This window comes from Fukomys damarensis, unplaced genomic scaffold, assembly GCF_012274545.1.
Source record: "Fukomys damarensis isolate Sample0158 unplaced genomic scaffold, DMR_v1.0_HiC HiC_scaffold_28, whole genome shotgun sequence".
Classification (NCBI taxonomy): Eukaryota; Metazoa; Chordata; class Mammalia; order Rodentia; family Bathyergidae; genus Fukomys; species Fukomys damarensis.
This window is the reverse complement of record NW_022900940.1, coordinates 41,354,432-41,372,440: the sequence shown is the minus strand read 5'-3', so window position 1 is coordinate 41,372,440 and position 18,009 is coordinate 41,354,432. Positions and strand designations below refer to the sequence as shown.

General features: G+C 45.2%; 1 protein-coding gene across 1 annotated transcript in view; it reads right to left on the bottom strand.

Moving 5' to 3' along the window:
• The window catches only part of LOC104875506 (store-operated calcium entry regulator STIMATE), a gene marked incomplete at its 5' end in the record, with an annotated part of 63,243 nt that overhangs the window by 4,460 nt on the left and 40,774 nt on the right, over window positions 1-18,009 (bottom strand). The window contains 6 exons of the mRNA XM_010643075.3: window positions 928-1,077; window positions 1,776-1,853; window positions 2,834-2,946; window positions 7,407-7,528; window positions 11,713-11,808; window positions 15,345-15,393. Coding sequence (XP_010641377.2) covers window positions 928-1,077; window positions 1,776-1,853; window positions 2,834-2,946; window positions 7,407-7,528; window positions 11,713-11,808; window positions 15,345-15,393 — 608 coding nt within the window. The remainder of the gene's footprint in view (window positions 1-927; window positions 1,078-1,775; window positions 1,854-2,833; window positions 2,947-7,406; window positions 7,529-11,712; window positions 11,809-15,344; window positions 15,394-18,009) is intronic.

The following is an 18,009-nucleotide window of genomic DNA, read 5'->3' as shown; positions in this document are numbered from 1 at the left end:
TCTATCCTTTTTTAAAAGTCATTCTATGCTATACTCTAAAATAAATGCCGCTCTGGCCACAGTGAATTTCACATTACCCAGGCACCAAAATATGACTGAACACTCATAAGCTGTTGCTTCTGTCTATAATGCTGTCTGTCACTCACCAAATGTTCACCAAGCTGATGATGTGACAAGCCCTGTGCTGTCACACACATGGAGAACATGTGGGCCCACCCTCTGTCTTGTCAAAAAATAGCTTTCAAAAATCCCTGCAGATTGCCAGGCCCTTCCAGAGTGCTCTTTGTGCCTCAATCTTAAAGTGCACTGCTCTGGGATGAGGAGCTCTCCATGCATCCACCCTCACCTGAGTCTGCACGCTGCAGCTCACACATGCGCAGTGAGCGCTGTGGGCTGCCAGCATCCAAATCCTTGCCTCTATGCTGCTGCTTGCGACCACCATCCTTCCCTGCAGCCCATATCTTTGAACTTGGGAACTGGGAAAAGAGGGGAGACGAGGCCACCACTGTGAAGTCTGCCTCCTCCTTCATTTTACAAGTTTCTAAGTAGCTGAGCCAACAACTTCCCTTACTTGATAGTGGTGGGCAGGTATTTAACACCTAATACTTGAAGGTCAACTACGAGGCCCATGAAGGTACTTGCCAGTTTCCCTGGAACAAGGCAGCTCTTCTTTGGCATCTTTTTCCACTGACAGTGGGACTGTGGAGGGCAGACCACCCTTACCTTGTGCTCCACCCTCCTGCCCTAAGAAGGCCCACCCAACAGCAGGCAGGGCCACTGGCTGGGTGGGAGCTGTGTCTTGGCTGCTCTTCAGTGCCACCTCTTCCTCTCTCTGGTTGTGTTACTCAGCACAGAGAAGACCAAATGAAAACGTGAGGCCAGAGACCTCTAGGGCCAGGACTCAAAGAGAGTCAGGGGGGTTCCTACCTCAGATTCAGACTCCTCATGGGATGCAGCCCTTCGGTAGCGGACCTTGCTCCCATTCCTGGAGTCCTGGTTTGCTCCTCTCTCTTCTCGTTTAGCTTTCGTCTTCCCTTTTCTCATGAGAAAATTGTCTACTACCCAAAACATCAACGCCTATGGGAGGAAAAGTACAGGTTACTGTGGTACAAGCCATCCTCAAGCAGAGCAGAGTGGTCTCACAACTGCCCTTCCCCACAGCCATTCTGTGCCACACATTCAGAAGTAGGAAAGAAAAACCTCACTCCTCCAATCATCTTCCAGAAGCTTTGGGAAAAATTCCCAATTTCTATTTCTCTGCTGTAGTTTTCTCATCAGAAAACAGGCAAGAAAATTCCTGGCCATTTCACCGAAGAGTTTTTCTTATAGTAAGCGACTGGTAGTTTGTTGGGCTCAGGAGCATGGTCTTTGCACACATGCTCTAAGCCATCTGCACCAGTCCCTAAGGGTGCATTCCTCAGCTTCCTGACTTCTAGCCACAGTGCTCACAAATTCCCCTGTGAGGTCTGCATGAGGAAAAATGACCTGACCTAGAATTCAGGGGAGGGATGCCTTGGTGGAAGAGGAATTGGCAGGAGGGGCAAGAGAAAATTCCCAAGACCCTTCATCTTGTACCGAGGTCCTGAGTAGGGTCCTGCCTTTTGACAAAGAAATCCTGCCATTTTCAAGTATGGGGCAGAAGTGGGGAGGTGACATCTGGTTACAAAGAAAGACCTGAGGGCTATAGGGTGAGTTTTTTGGTCAGACTTGAAACTGTGAACAGGAATGTGGAAACCAGGGCCCAAAGTAGGTGAAACACACAACACGGCACTGACGTTGACAAAGAAGGGAACGATCAGCATGACGATGGCCAGTTTCAGGTCTGGGTTTTCAATGGGATTCAATAGGGCCACCTGTGAAGAGAAGCAGAAGAAGTGAGGAAGGCACAGGGACAGTGCCCAGAAAGCCCTGAGAGAGGCCAGGCTAGGACACTCTTCCAGAGCCTGATGGGAACAGCCAGCCCTAACACCAGGCCTGAACCAATGCTGTTGTCCATGTCTGACTATTGAGCCGTTGGACTTGCCAAGTGCAGTGGACTTACAACCACTGAGCCAGACCCAAACTGTGCCCAGAGCAACTAGAAAGCCCAAGGTGGTGGGGACTGTGGGCTTTGGGGGCTTGAAGGAGTAATTCAGTGGATACTCATTAGTGACAAGAGCAGCAAGGTGCCAGATCACCTTCTACCAGAAATCCTGCAACCCAACCACTCCTTGTGAGACAACAGCTCTGAAATGTCCTGCTTTGTTTTCTTTAAAATATAGCCCAATCACAGATAAAACTAAAGGGAGGCCAAGACTGGAGGCACATGTTCTGGAAGACTGGGGCCATTTCACGTGGAGATGAGCAGTGTAGGCTTATCTATGTGGCATTAGGGTCAGAGGGCAGAGGACAGGCTGAGGAACACTGTAAACTCACCAATGTCTGCATGCTGGTGGTTACAGACCAGGAAAGCTGACTGCAGCCCCTAAATGACTCATTTAAATAAATGGCCAAGATAAGCGTATCTTGCAAACATAAAGAAATGACAGTTGCAAGGTCTGAAGCCTAATCAGTCGGTAAGCAACCCACAAGCAGAGCCTGCATTTTCATAGGTTTCTACATCCCCAGGCTTAATTTAGAGTGGACACTTATATAAATGAAGTGGATGGATGCCAAGTAAACGAATGATAAGTTGAGGCTCTTGTAAATAGCTGCCATATCAGACCAGATCCAGGGTCCACTCAGAGTTAAAACAAAATCAAAGTGGGTTTTCCAGCAGGGCTGGAGTGTGTAGGTGACAAATATCGCTTGCTTAGCTTAGCAGGGAGCTGCTACAGAGAGACAAGAGGCAAACCTTTTTCCACTGAAGTATGAGGAGTACGATGAAGACAACAGACTTTTCAAAGATCATAATCACGATGTAAAGGGCGCACTGCCCAGCCCAGGCACCACACTGCAGAGGGTCTCCTGTAGGGACAAGCGGGTACTTAGTCACACAGGCCCAGGCAACTGAGACAACACCCCCCACCCCGACTGCTCCCCACCCAGTCCTGGTAAGTCCACATAGCCCAGCCACACCATAGAACCTGGTTCTAAAGATACCTAATGAGCTCCCTAAAGCTCTAAAAATCACCTCACTCCTAACAGGGAAATGCAGTGCTTTAAGTAAAATCAGAGAATTCCTAATTTGGACATACCAGATCGTTCTTCTTTTAAGAGATTCTAAGAACTAAAAGGCACTAAAGTTAGCAAGTGCTCACTGCTGGGACTCAGAAAGGCTCTTTGTCCCCTGGCAGCAGAAGCTGTGTGAAGCAAGACTGCTATTATTATCCGTTGTTGATTTTTCCAGTAACTACGCTATCCTTCCTTTTCTCAGATGACATGATTTACAAGGCAGTAATCGACTTCCCTGTTCACTTCCCACCTTTCACCCTCCTGACCCTCATGCCACTTCCTAGCTGCTCTCATCCCTGAGAGCAGAAATCTGATTTGGGAGGAACTGAGGTTCCAGATGTCTGGTATGGGTGACCCCCAAAATGCTGGCCAGTGACAAGGAAGAGGAGAGAAGCCATCAAGGTGAGGAGGTGGGAGTGATAGGCTGAGGCCTGCAGCTGTGTAAAAGGCCCCTCAGTGACCCTACTAGGCACTATACTGGAGAAACTGAAGGGGCCACCAAGCCAGCATACTCTGTTCCTGGAGCACCCCAGAATGCTTCACAAAGGACTCAATGCAAGGTGGAGGACTGGCAGTTCTAGGGAATGATCTTGACATGCAGAACCTAGTGATGGGTCCCTGGGAGCTACGCTGGCCTCCCCAAAGAGGGAGACCAGAGAGTAGGGTATTAGGGAGGCCACCAGGGGTTGCCCCCAGCAGCTCTGTCAGGGCTGTCTGAACACCACTGGTCAGAAGGGAGCAGGGTGGAGAGGCAAAGGCTCCAATCCAGGCAGTGACAATTTGCAAAGAAGAGCAATCTCCAGCTCCTCGTTTGATTCTGGCATTTCCATGGTGGTCCTGTCCAGGCCCCTGTGCCACAGGCCCCTAGTGTTGCCTGGGCCTGCCAGTGTACATGTGGAAGTACAGGGAATGCCTTCAGGCAGTGGTAAAGGACAAAACACCAGGCTACTGTCTTTTCTGGAAAATGCTGGGAGAAGGGTGGCAGAAACATTATCAGCTGCCTCGTCTGAGGTCTTCCCATCTACTTTCACCTCTGAGGTAAGGCACTCGAGCCCAAATCAAACCTTTTCAGAAGTACCCCCCTCCTGTGAGGGTGTTAATGGAGTTTTGCAATGCTTGCAGTAAAACATCTTATCTTATTGGGAAAAATTCCCCAAAGCAGATGAAACTATTTGCTTAATTAAGTAAAACAGGATAGCCAGACAGGAAGCGCCATTGGGAAATGTCTCTGAATGGGGACCCATGTTCCCCAAAGTGGGCAAAGTGGGTAGTACTGTTTGTCTACCAGCAAAACAACACCCATGTGCTCAGTGAGCTTCCTCCACTTGCTCTTAGACTGATGAAGGTACCTTTCCTCCTATCTGCCTCACTTCTGAGGCACTGCTCACTCACTGCTGCATGACTGAGCCGTCTCTGCCTTTTGCTTTAACTAAAGTTCAAACCACAGTTCAAAGAAGAAAAAAAGCACTTGTGATCTGGCTCCAACTCATCATCTCTGATGGACCCAGACCACAATGGGAGTGCTTGTCTGTCTCCCTTGAAAGTCTCTCAAGCTCTTCCCAGAGCCAGGTGTAGTCACTGCCTGCCTTTGCACTGGACAACTCAGGTACATGAGTGTTTTGTTTTAAGGTTACAGGAATAGGGCCCAGTTGGAAAGAACAAGTTCATATTGTGAGGCTTCTGGAAGGGAGCCTTTGAGTGGAGGCATGTGGCAAAGCCCATGAAGCCCCAAGTCCGTGCGATGCAGGCCTCACTTTCAGGGAGAGGGCGACTCAGTCATCAGACTGCATGAGTGCAACCGACTTCCCAAGTCCTGTGGACTTTCTTCTAGGAACCTTGAAAGCCACCCAGAAAATACATTTCTCTTCTTCCTTTCTGACAGAAGAGAGCTTCAGGGCTGAGGTGGAGTTTCTGCCTTAAATGCATAGGCAGGCTCACAGGTATCTCAGGCAGAATAATGGTCCACATCCTAATCCCCAGAAACTGAATGTCATGTTACCCAGCACTGTGGAATAACGGCTGGCCGTGGAATTCAGCTGATCAGCTGACTTTAAGAGAGTCTCTGACCATCCAGGTGCACCCAGTGAAACTGCAGGGACATTTTAATGTGGAAGGCAGCAAAGGTCAGAGAAGCAAGGTTGGAGCAGTGCAATATGAGAAGAACCTGACCTGCTGTTGCTAGCTTTGAAGGCAGAGGAGGTGAGCCATGAGCCAAGGAATACAGCCAGCCTCGAAGAGCAACAGAATGATCTCCCCTATCACCTCCAGCAGGATCCAGCCTCACTGTCACCCTGATATTAGTTCAAGAGAGCCATATTAGATTTCTTTTTTGGTACTGGGGATTTAACTCAGGACCCTGCCCTTTCGAGGCAGGTGGTGGTAACATTGAGTTAAATACCTGTCCCATGCTGGGCTTCTTAAGGAACTATAAAGTAATTTTGTTACAGCAGTGACAGAAAACAATACAAATTGACAATGAGAAAACAGGTAGTGGAAGAGACAGTCTGGGGAGGGAGATTTGTGATGGTCCTTGACAAAGAGCAGGTGTCTCTGGAGATTCCCTGTTCCGGCTTGAAGACTCTTGTTCCCAAGGCTAGTGACAAAGATAAGGCAAGGCCAGGCCAAGTGGCACAAACACAACTGCCTCCTTTCTGTTGATTCACTCTAGGGACTGCAGACAACCTGTTTGGAACAAAGGTGCTGCGATGATTGGTGTATCAGGACCAGATGTGACCTCCACCCCAAGTAACTGAGCAGTACACAGCTGACTGTGGGATCTGCCTTAGCTCCAGCTGTGTACAGTTGAGTCAAGTGCCCTGCTTTTCTACTGGCTATAGTTCAGTTGAAAGTGCTGTTTTCTGGTTGGTTACAGTTGACTTGAGAGCTCCGCTTTCCAGATAGGATCTCAACAACAAAGGGGCAGTGGTTATAAGCAGTTTGTAGAGAAGGCTGGAGGATTTAGGTGTCCTGGTACAGATGGCAAGAGGCCCTCAGCCACATGCTGGCTGGGTATGCTTTGTGAATCACCTAATTCCTCTGGGTACCTAGTCTATAAATGAGAATAATGCTGCATTGGTTCACACATGCTGCGGGCCATCTCCATCCTGAGAGTTGAGGACTGATGACTTGGAGAGCTTCAGAAGCGTTCTCTGGAGCACAGGAGCCACAGGCTGTGTGCCGGACACTATCTTAAGTCAGTGGCTCATCAGGCATCAAGTAACAGAGCTAAGAAAAGCCCTCTCCTAAGCTCATCTCCCCTCAATGGAGACAATTATATACTTATACATACTTAAGGTTTCTAGAAATATCCAAGGCACTCAGCTAGCTTCACGAATCAGCTCCCTGTTTACTGGCAGTCCCCTGGGGATCTTCAGCCCCCTAGAAGTGAGTGGTCCTTGGGCTGAGTGATGAGCTCTTTTGGGAGGTGTGATCAAGGGGAATGGAACTCAGAATTCTGTCTGCACCCCTTCCTCTTGTCCTTTGTGTCCTTTCTTGGCAAAGGCTCCACTGCTACTGCTCCTGCCTGCAGACAGTGGGGGCCAGCTGGGAAGTTGGGAAAGAGCTGACATTACCTCAGCCCTGCCCTGAAACCCTAGAGGACAGCTTGTAGAGGCCACACCCAACTGTTTTCTCAGGCTCAAAGCCAGCAGGAAGGCAGGTTGCTACTGAAGCCCTATCTGATGAGATGGACAAGTGCACAAATCACCTGTTTTAAGCCTCTGAGTGAGGCGGGACCTTGTATCTCTGGTGACTGGTACATCCAAAACCAGGCTGGCAGGGGGAGCAAGTCAGCAGTTGGAAGAAAGCATGGTATTCTGACTTCAAATAGAATACACCACCTAGTCTTGCCTGTGTGAGCTCCCCTCTGCCAGTGGAATGGCCCAGCAACAGGATAAACACAGACATGCAACAGAAAGAGGGGCAGTACTTCGATCTCCCAAAGGAGAGTTGCCCGTTTCGCCAACACACTGGGTGAGCTCTATGGGAAGCCTGGAAGGATGAGGTAGCCTCGCAGCCCCAGTAAACAGAACTGCCAGTGCCCCAGTAGAAGGGGCAAGCATTCAGCTTCCTTCAAGTCCAGCGTGTTTCCTGGCTCCTGTTACCTCCTCTGAAAGGTGTGTTTTGGCAGTGAAGTAGGCACCTACCACCTATTGGAGGTGGCATCCAAGCCCCCTAAACAGCCCCATTCACCTTGGACAACCACCAGCTCCCAAACAACCACCCCATCTCACTCCATGTCCATGGTATGTTACCATATTCGCCAAAGCGCAGGGATTCCCACTGCTGCCACTCCACCAGGACACTGACAGCACGCACGCCCACGTAGATGAGCAGCATGCCCACGGTGGCATCCAGGAGAAAGTTGATGAGGTACCTATGAGGGAAGGGGGCAAACATCACTGAGCTAGGCCTTCAGTGAAGTGCTCACCAAGGTCAGAGTGAAGACTGATGCAGATGCAACCTGAGGGGAAGCTAACTGGCCCAGCATGTTGTCTGGCCTTGTTTTAGGGGGCTATTATTCTTAAACAAGCCCATGCCAGAGGCTGCAGAGGCTGTGGCTCTCACTTCCCAGCAAGGTGCTGATACTCAGCAAATTGAGGTGGGTGGGGTGGGAGAGGGACAAAGAAACCTTAAAAACCTCAAGTGTTCCTGCCAGGCCAAGATTCCACAGAAGACAGAGTTCCTGGAAGCAGCCAAAGAAATCAAAAGTAAACGCAAAACAAAACTTAACTGACAAGAAAAAATATCTGTCTAATAATTATGTTTGTTCCTTGATGGTCTGGCCACACAAGGCCCTGAAATAGTGCTGCTGCCCCAGGGAAGTCCAGGAAATGCTTTCAGGGTTTCTTAGACAAAGAGGGCAGGACCACATAGCCTTTGCACATCCCTGTCTGCAATCATTGCAAGCAGTACTTTCATACTAAGGAAAACTTTACTCACCAAGAAAAGGCCAGAAGACTCAAGGAAGGAGGAGGGCCAGAAGGCACACCCTCTGCAGACCACACATTCCGGGAAGGTCTGTTTCTACCTGTCTGACACAAAACTTTGGCATGCACCGAGAAAAGACCTTTTTCCCACCTGCTCTCCCTCGAGGGTCCTGTACCCAGCTCCAGTTGAACACTACTGAGCAGAGGCCCTACCTATGGCACATGGGACGCAAGGTTGGCAGTCACCCTGTGTGATAGTACATGGCTCGAAATCTGCAGGTAAGATCCAGGGTACCACAAGACCTGGCTATGGGGAGCTTCTGAGCTGTTCTACCCCAGTCATGGCTTCTGTGATACGCACAGCACTCCAGTGCCAAGGGAAACACAAAGTGTTCTGTCTCCAGGGGCCAGGAAACCAGCATGGAGAGGGATAGTTTTCTCAGCCTGCCCTTCCTCTTTAAAGTCACAAGGGGTCACTCTCAGACCAGAGATGGAGAGAAGAACACAGGCTTCCAGGGTAATCCCTGGCCCGAGGCTAGATGGCTCTCCTCACATCTAATTAGTGTCCAAGGCCCCTTACACCTGAGTTCTCACATCTGAGACCCAGTCTAAAAGTCACAGGGATGACTGATGTACAAGCATGCCTTATGTTCATCCCTTTACTCACCAATACTTATTGAGCCTACTGTGTGCTGGCTTTAGGAATACAGACCAAGTTCTAACCTCTGTCCTCAATACAGGGAAGATAGGTGGACAGCAGGGCATCATGCAGGCCTCAGAGCCAAGTACACTGGGCTTGAGTCCAGATTTACCACTCCAGAACTGTGTGAACCTCTGTGCCTTAATTCTCCAGCTGGAAAGTGGGGATCATCAAAGTTTCTACAACCCAAAAAACTCTGCCAAAAGTCTTCTAGACTTAATTGACAGATTCAGTAGAGTAGGTGGATACGAGGTCAACACTCAAAAATCAATAGCCTTTTTGTACACAAATAACAGACTCACTGAGAGAGAAATTAGGGAAACAATGCCTTTCACAATAATATCCAAAATAATGAAATATCTAGGAATCAATCTAATGAAGGACACAAAAGACCTCTACACTGAAAACTATAGCACTCTGAAAAAACAGAAGAGGATATAAGAAAATGGAAAGACATCCCTTGCTTCCTAGGTAGGAAGAATCAACATAGTGAAAATGGCCATACTTCCAAAACTGCTATACATGCAATCCCAATTGAAATCCCAACAGGATGTTTCACAAAACTTGAGAAAACAATCCAAAAGTTCATTTGGAACCAGAAGAGACCTAGAATAGGAAAAGCAATTCTAAGCAACAGAGACATGGCAGAGGGTATCATAATCCTGGACTTGAAACTATACTACAAAGCCAGTGTGACAAAAACAGCATGGTATAGGCAAAGAAACAGACCCAAGGATCAATGGAATAGATTAGAAGATGTAGAAACAACACCAGACACACTCAGCTACCTCATCCTTGACAAAGGAGCCAACCATCCTCAATGGAAGAAAGATAGCCTCTTTAGAAAATGGTGTTGGAAAAACTGGCTTTCAACTTGCCAAAGATTAAAACTAGATCCCTATCTTTCACCATGTACTAAACTAAAATCCAAGTGGATTAAAGATTGAAATATCGAAACAGAAACGCTAAATTTACTGGAAAATAAATTAGGTAGACCTCTCAAAGACACTGGCATAGGAAAAGACTTCATGAACAAATCCTTAGCAGCACGAGAACTTGCACAAAGAATCAACAACTGGGATCTGACTGAATTAAAGTTTTCGCAGTGCAAGAGAAACTACCAGCAGAGCCAAGAGACAACCTACAACATGGGAAAAAATTTTTACCAGCTGCTCCTCAGACGAAGGACTAGTATCTAGAATGTACAAAGAACTAAAACAAACAAACAAACAAAAAAAGACAGACCCCCCCCAAATACAAAGACCCGAATCACAAATGGACATCTGAAATGAACAGACATTTCTCAGACAAAGAAGTAAAAGCAGCAGATAAAAATATGAAAAAAATGTTCACCATCACTGGTCACTCAAGAGATGCAGAAGAAAACAACACTGGGATTCCATCTTACCCCAGAAAGAACGGTTGCTATCAAGAAATTAACCAAAAAACAAATTCTGGCCAGGTAGGGGGAAGAAAGAACCCTTCTCCATTGTTGGTGGGAGTGCAGACTGGTGCAACCACTGTGGAAATCAATATGGAAACCTCAAAGATAGAACTAGAATTAGAAGTCCATTTGAACCTGCTGGGTATCTTCCCAAAAGAAGTAAAAGAATCATACTACCACAGTGATATATGCGCACCCATGTTTATAGTGACACAGTTTGTAATAGCTAAAACTTGGAAATAGCCCAGTTGCCCTTCACCTGGAGACTGGATAAAAGAAGATATGGTTTTTTCCCTATAAAATGGAGTACTATTCAGGCATAAAGAATGATAAACTAGAGACATTTTTAGCTAGATGGATGCACATTGAAGCTATATTCTTAAGTGAAGTAAATAGGACACACGTGTAAATACTGAATAGTTTATCTGGTGTGAAAAACAAAGTGTAAATAAGGTTCAGATGGTATAACTGGTAGTGTGAAATAGGAAGTAAAGGTCTAAAGGAGCAGGGTAAGGAGGAGGGGAAAGGAAATAAGGGAAAGCAAAAACGAAAAAAAAAGAAAATCATGGAAACAAAGTCTTTGTAAATAAGGAAGGGTGAAGGGTGGTGAAGGGAGGGCAGGGTTATGGGGGAAAAATAAGAATCAAGACATATCACGTGAAAAAAGACATATCATGTAAAGGTACAAGATCCCAATGATAAATGTAACTACTGTTTGCTTTAAATGTACCAATAAACTTAATGGGGGGGAAAAAAGCTTCTACAGGGTAAGGCTGTTCTGCAGATAAAAGAAGGCAGGAGGTGAAGCAGGCCAGCTTCTTACGCCACTCCATCTGCTAAGAGAAGAACCATTTGGGCACTACCAGCAAGGAGGACAGGACTGATAATCAGGTGAAGATTTCAGATGGATGCTCTGGGGCCATGAAGGCATTCTGCCCTGGAGGGCAGAAAAACCCATGCTCTGAAGTCAAAGAAGTTAATGACAATTGACGACAGTCATCTGATGTCCAGTGGCTGACACCGTAGAGAAGCCCTCACCCCATGCCTTGTCCTGGGATCAGAGACTCTTGAAGGGCTTTGTCCTGCTGTGTCAAGGGTGGCTGGGAGACTTGGACATGTATATGCATGGGGCACCTGTCAAGGCCCTGCGAGCCAGCTGACAGCTGTGTAGGATTTCACACAGGAAAACAACACTGAGGGGAACACAGGAGAAATAGGGCTTCCCCCTGCAAGCTGTGGAGGTGGAACTGGTGGCAGAATGCAAGGTCAGCAACGTGTGGTGGTGCACACCTATAATCCCAGCACTTGGGAGGCTGAGGCAGGAGAATAGCTACAAGTTTGAGGCCAGCCTGGGCCACACAGTGAGTTCAAGGCCGGCCTGAATTACACAGAGAGACCCTGTAATAAAACAATGAAAACAAAATGCAGCCAGCCCACGTCCTTCATGGAGGGTGGACCACGTCTGCACTCAAATCTGGGCCACTTACAGTGAACAAGGGTCCTCTTCAGTGAGATCTGCTAGGTACACATTTGCAAAGTGGATGAACAGCATCCCTATGGCTTGTTTGGAAGTGTCTAAAAACCTGCACAAAATAGAAATAGCACTTGTTACCAGTCTTGACAAGAGGGTAATATCCAACTTAGAGAAAATGAACAGATCACAGAGATTAACCAGACCAACCCTGAGACAGAGCTTGAAAAGAACTCCCTAAACAAGGAGAGAGAGAAGGCAAGGAGGGGTCAAGAAAGAAGAGCATTTGTAAGACTCAGAGAGCATCTGTAAGACTCAGAGAGCCCCAGATCTAGGCCTTTGCCAGGTCCCTTCCTAGTGCTGAGGAGGGAGTCACCTACTTGGAAGCTAAACACCCAGATCTGAGAAAACCAACGAGCAGGGAAAATAAAAACAAGAATTATCAACATCTCGCAGCAATGTCTTTAAGAATAAGTACACACTTGAAATTGTATGAAGGGCCTTTATCACAGTGACCCATCAAAGGTTTCCTCTGAAGGGGAAAGCAGCTGTTCTGTATGGGCAAGAGAGATCAGGCAACCCACGAAGCCAGCTTCTTGCGGACACTGGCTGTCCTGAAGGGCTGGTAGTCTCCTTCCAAGTCACTGATTGTTTTGGAGTTTTGTCTTCTGAACCTATTTGTAAAGCTTTACCATCTGATCACCAAATAAGAAACTGCAACTGCAGGGTCATCCTTCAGGGAACAGATATGCTTGATTACCTATCTAATGAATACATACTTGGTCTCTGATCCTATTTCCCAAACCCTTTGTAATTTCTTCACTGACACAGGAGCTACAGCAACTTTTGTCCTAATATTTGGTTTCTAACCCCAGTTCCTGTTACAAAGCTCCTAATCCTTTGGAATGTCTGGGTGATAGCATCCTTTATTTTAATGAGGTGAGGCTTTGTGACCCGATTCAAAAATGGGTCCCAGACAGCTATAGGATAGAGGAGGTCACCAGAAAGACTGAGCTATAATCAAAAGCCCCTCTCTCCCAACATGGGAGAGGGTACAGAGGGGCTTGGGTCTGAGTTAACAATCAGTCATGACTATATGATGAAGAACCCATACAAATCCTTGAACTTCCGGGTCTGGAGAGCCTGGGGACTGGTGAACAAATCCACACATATGGAGGATGGTGCACCCTAAATCCAAGGTATAGGAGGTCCCAGGCTCAGGAACCTTCCAGACCTTCTTTTCCTACACATCTCTTCATCTGGCTGTCCATCTGTATCCTTTATAGTAAATTAGTAAATGTAAATAATGCTTCCCTGAGAGTTACGAACTGCTCTAGCAAAGTATCAGAAGGAGGAGGGTGTTGTTTATACTCCCTGCGTTGTAGCCAAGTTGGTTAGAAGTGTGGGTTCCCTGAAGACCCACTACTCATGATTAGCTTCTGAGGTGGAAGGGCATGTTTGTGGCTGAACCTCAACCTTTGGGCTGTCTGCTAACTTCACGTAGTGAGCATCAGAACTGAGTTAAATTATGAGACACTCAAGCGGTATCTGGATTGTTGGGAAACTGGTTGGTATGGGGAAAAAAAATTCCATACATTTTGTGTCAGAAGGACCGTGAATATAAAGATAGTTTTTCTTTATATTAGGACCAAGGAAGACCAGTTTTTGAACATAGAAGCATTTGTATGGTATATAATAGTCGATAATCCCCAAATCTGGATTCTTTTTTTTTGTATTTTTTTCCATTAAGTTTATTGGTACATTTCAGATATACAATAGTTAGTTACATTCATCATTGGGATCTTGTACCTTTACATGATGTATCTTAGCTCTTATTCCTTCCCAATTCCTCTGCCCTCCCTTCACCCCCTCCACCCCTCCCTATTTACAAAGACTTTGTTTCCATGATTTTCTTTTTTTTTCGTTTTTGCTTTCCCTTATTTCCTTTCCCCTCCTCCTTACCCTGCTCCTTTAGACCTTTACTTCCTATTTCACACTACCAGTTATACCATCTGAACCTTATTTACACTTTGTTTTTCACACCAGATAAACTATTCAGTATTTACACGTGTGTCCTATTTACTTCACTTAAGAATATAGCTTCAATGTGCATCCATCTAGCTAAAAATGTCTCTAGTTTATCATTCTTTATGCCTGAATAGTACTCCATTTTATAGGGAAAAAACCATATCTTCTTTTATCCAGTCTCCAGTTGAAGGGCAACTGGGCTATTTCCAAGTTTTAGCTATTACAAACTGTGTCACTATAAACATGGGTGCGCATATATCACTGTGGTAGTATGATTCTTTTACTTCTTTTGGGAAGATACCCAGCAGGTTCAAATGGACTTCTAATTCTAGTTCTTTGAGGTATTTCCATATTGATTTCCACAGTGGTTGCACCAGTCTGCACTCCCACCAACAATGGAGAAGGGTTCTTTCTTCCCCCTACCTGGCCAGAATTTGTTTTTTGGTTAATTTCTTGATAGCAACCGTTCTTTCTGGGGTAAGATGGAATCCCAGTGTTGTTTTCATCTGCATCTCTTGAATGACCAGTGATGGTGAACATTTTTTCATATTTTTATTTGCTGCTTTTACTTTGTCTGAGAGATGTATGTTGATTTCAGATACCCATTTCTGATTTGGGACTTTGTATTTGGGGAGGGGTCTGATTTTTTTTTTTTAGTTCTTTATATATTCTAGATAGCAGTCCTTTGAGGAGCAGCTGGTAAAAAATTTTTCCCATGTTGTAGGTTGTCTATTGGCTCTGTTGGTGGTTTCTCTTGCAGTTCAGAAGTTTGTTTGTTTTTTTCTCATTGAGTTTATTGGTACTTTTTTAGGTATACAGTACAGTTACATTCATCACTGGGATCTTGTACCTTTACATGACAGGTCTTGGTTCTCATTTTTTCTCCTTTATCCCTGCCCTCCCTTCACCCCCTCCTCCCTTCTCTATTTACAAATACTTTATTTCCATTTTTTCATTTTCTCATGTTCAGAAGCTTTTTAATAAGATGAGATCCCAGTTGTTGATTCTTTGTGCTAGTTCTTGTGCTGCTAAGGATTTGCTCATAAAGTCTTTTCCTATGCCAATGTCTCTGAGAGTTCTACCTAACATCTTCCAGCAAGTTAGTGTTTGTTTTAATATTTAGATCTTTAATCCACTTTGATTTTAGTTTAGTACATGGTGAAAGATAGGGGCCTAGTTTTAATCTTAACAAGCTGAAATCCAGTTTTTCTAACACCATTTATTAAAGAGGCTATCTTTCCTCCAGTGGATTCTCTTTTGCTTACACATATATACTATAGAATCCAAGAATTTAAACATAATCTAAAAACAGGGAGACAGAGACAAAGAAGCCTGAAGCAGAGAATGATGTATTTGTATTACTTTCTAGCTTCTAACATTGGAAGCAGTGTGATCATAAAATAATGGTAGCGTTCATAAGTTATCAGGAAACTAGCAGTGCTTTCATATTATACACAGTTCCTAATGACTGACTCAACTGAGTGATTCCAGACACTCTATATTATATGTAATTTCTCATATTCCATCCCCTACCCATCACAACCACCTCTCCTCAAACCTCCCCTCCAAATGCCAATGATCAAAAGCATTCTAGGAATGAGTTCATACTTCAGTACATACCATATCCTCCACGGACGTCTTTCATGCTTTGGTTCTCTGAAGCGTTTGACTGGAAGGAAAAACAGACATCAGTAGCTTTCCAAAGCAGCAACATACAACAAAATGCATATATGAGTTAAATTATCAGTCTACTCATTGTTTACATTACTAAGTTAAGATACTTTTTCTCTTCACATGTGACAATATACAATAAGCCCATGGTAGATCACAGAGATTCTAGTGCGGACTCTTCAAGACTGGATACTTAAAGTACTGACTCCTCACAACATGCAAAAAACAGTATTTTTTTCTTTGTGACAAGGCTTGCTCAGATAATTACAGGAAGCAGCAAAACAGAAAATTGCTGCTTTCAACTTTGGGACATGCTTTCTCCAAGGACAAACCTACTCTTTGGTTTACTGAATGCCTGCTCCCAAAAAGGCACCAAGGATACAAATGTAGTCAGCTACCTAGCAACTAAGGGGACAGACACATATGTAGTGTAGGAAATGCTAGAGAAGAGGCATGTCTGAAGCCAAAGATCAGGAAGGGTGGTACGATGACAGGTTTCCCTGATGGAGATGGGCAAGACCAGGCCTGAAAGCTGATGAAGTCTGACAAATGGAACAGGGATGGGAGAGAAGATACATACTGGGCAGTGCCAACACCATGAGTTCATAGGTTCAAGGGCAAAACATGAGAATCTGCTTAGTGTACTTTAATTTGGCTTCAATACAGCAAACCACAAGGGAACCTGCTGGGGAAAATGCAAGTAAAAGGGTAACAAATCAAGAAGGGACTACATGAAAGCAGGCCACATTACAGTGCTGTGACAAGGGGCCTGGAATGACTTCTGTGGAAAAGGAAGCGCTAGGGAAAAGTACTAAGCACATTCAAAGACATGCTGAATTGTTTTAGAAAAGCAGCCCAAAGACAGCAAGAAATCAACCTCTCTGAGATTTTTAACTCAGATCCTGGAATGTAACAAACTGGAGAAGAAAGGAAGGAGGGAGGTGGATCCCCAGGACCCAGGAATGATCTGGAGGGAAAATTGGAGCCCACAGGTGAAAAGACAGAAAGAGGAGGTAGCAAACTGTACTCCCTGGCTCCCAGTTTGAGAGAGGAGGCTTGAATCTACGGAGACACAGTGAGAGCAGGTGACTCCACAGGCCTCCCGGTGAAACACACCAGGGGAATGGAGCAGTGGATGCTGTGAGCTCCAAAAGCTGGTGAGCAAGTCCAGTCCAAGTGTCTGCCATGTCCCCTAGAAAGGGTGCTTGGCCATATGCTATTTCAGGGAGAGACCCATCAAACCTGTGACTGAGCAGCAGTAGGTTGGCTTCTCTCAAGAGTTCCCAGTGACTGGGTGAGGGACAACTGTTGGAAATGTCCAGGGTCCAGGAGCCAAGGTCAGGCCTGCGAGAGACACCTAGAGTGTTGTTGTAGGCTGAACAATTCAGGCCCCAACTGCACAGAGGCCAGGATCAGACTGAACTTCTGTGGAGTTGCACCAGAATCATCACCCTGTCCTATTCCTACTACAGGTTTGCTGGGATCATCCAACATGGATCCGGGCTCTGTCTCTGCGGTCTATGAGTGACTGCAGAGATACATTTTGAATTGGATGCTACCACAAAACTGTAGGCCCCAGAAATCACAGATCAGTCTTTTTCTTTCCTTTGGTTTTTTTTCCTTGTTTTTGTTTTTTTATGAGTGTGAATAGTTTTTTGTTTCGTTTTTTTTCCTTCCTTCTTTTCCTTGTCTTTACCAGTTTCCCAAAGCCTGAATAATCTTCCTTTCTCTTTAAGCCTTCTAATCACTTTCTCTTCTATTTATCTATTTTTTCCCTCTTATCCGTTTTAATTTTTCTCCAAGGGTAAAAATCACTCTATCAAGGGGATATTTACTATATATAATTTTCTGATTTTAGATTTTGTTATATAACTATAAATCTTGCACTTATAATTAAAGATGTCAAATTAACAGTTACCATAGTTTGCCATTTTCTAGACTGTGCTTGATGCTATTGTTATTATTAATTGTACTACGTTAGCCAAGGTGACACTGATCAGTTGTTCTTCTTTGTATGCCAATACTGAGATTGTCAGAGGGAGGGGTCATAAAAAATACCATAGTCCAGTACCAAGGACTGGGTGCTAGGCCAAACAGGTGGCAACCTCTCATCCTTAATAAACTGAAGAAGCAGGATTTTGGGTCAGACTCAAAAACCAAAAGCCAACTACACCTAGAAGAGATCTCTGTAAAGCAGTCATTTCCTAAAGAGGTCTTGATACTACTAATAAAGCTACCTATCATAAGCAATTTACAAGCATCAACCCAGAAAACAAATAAAAAAATAGAAAAGAGAAAACACGGAAGCAAGATGCAACTCCAGACCTCCAGCTTGTCAAAGCAAATCCAGGGGGCACTGAAGTGAAAAGAAATTAAAAGCCAGTCAGCTAAACTTTCTGAAATGGTAGCAGAAGAAGTAAAAAAGCAGATGAATGAGTCTCTAAAAAAAAGAAAAGAAAAAATAAATAATTACACAGATAACCTAAGAGATGGTTGGTCAATCTATCTAGAGCAGATATAGATTAAAAATGAGGTGCTTGGGCTGGGGATTTAGCTCAGTGGTTCTGCCACCTGCCTTGCAAGCACAAGGACCCAAGTTCGATTCCCAGGACCA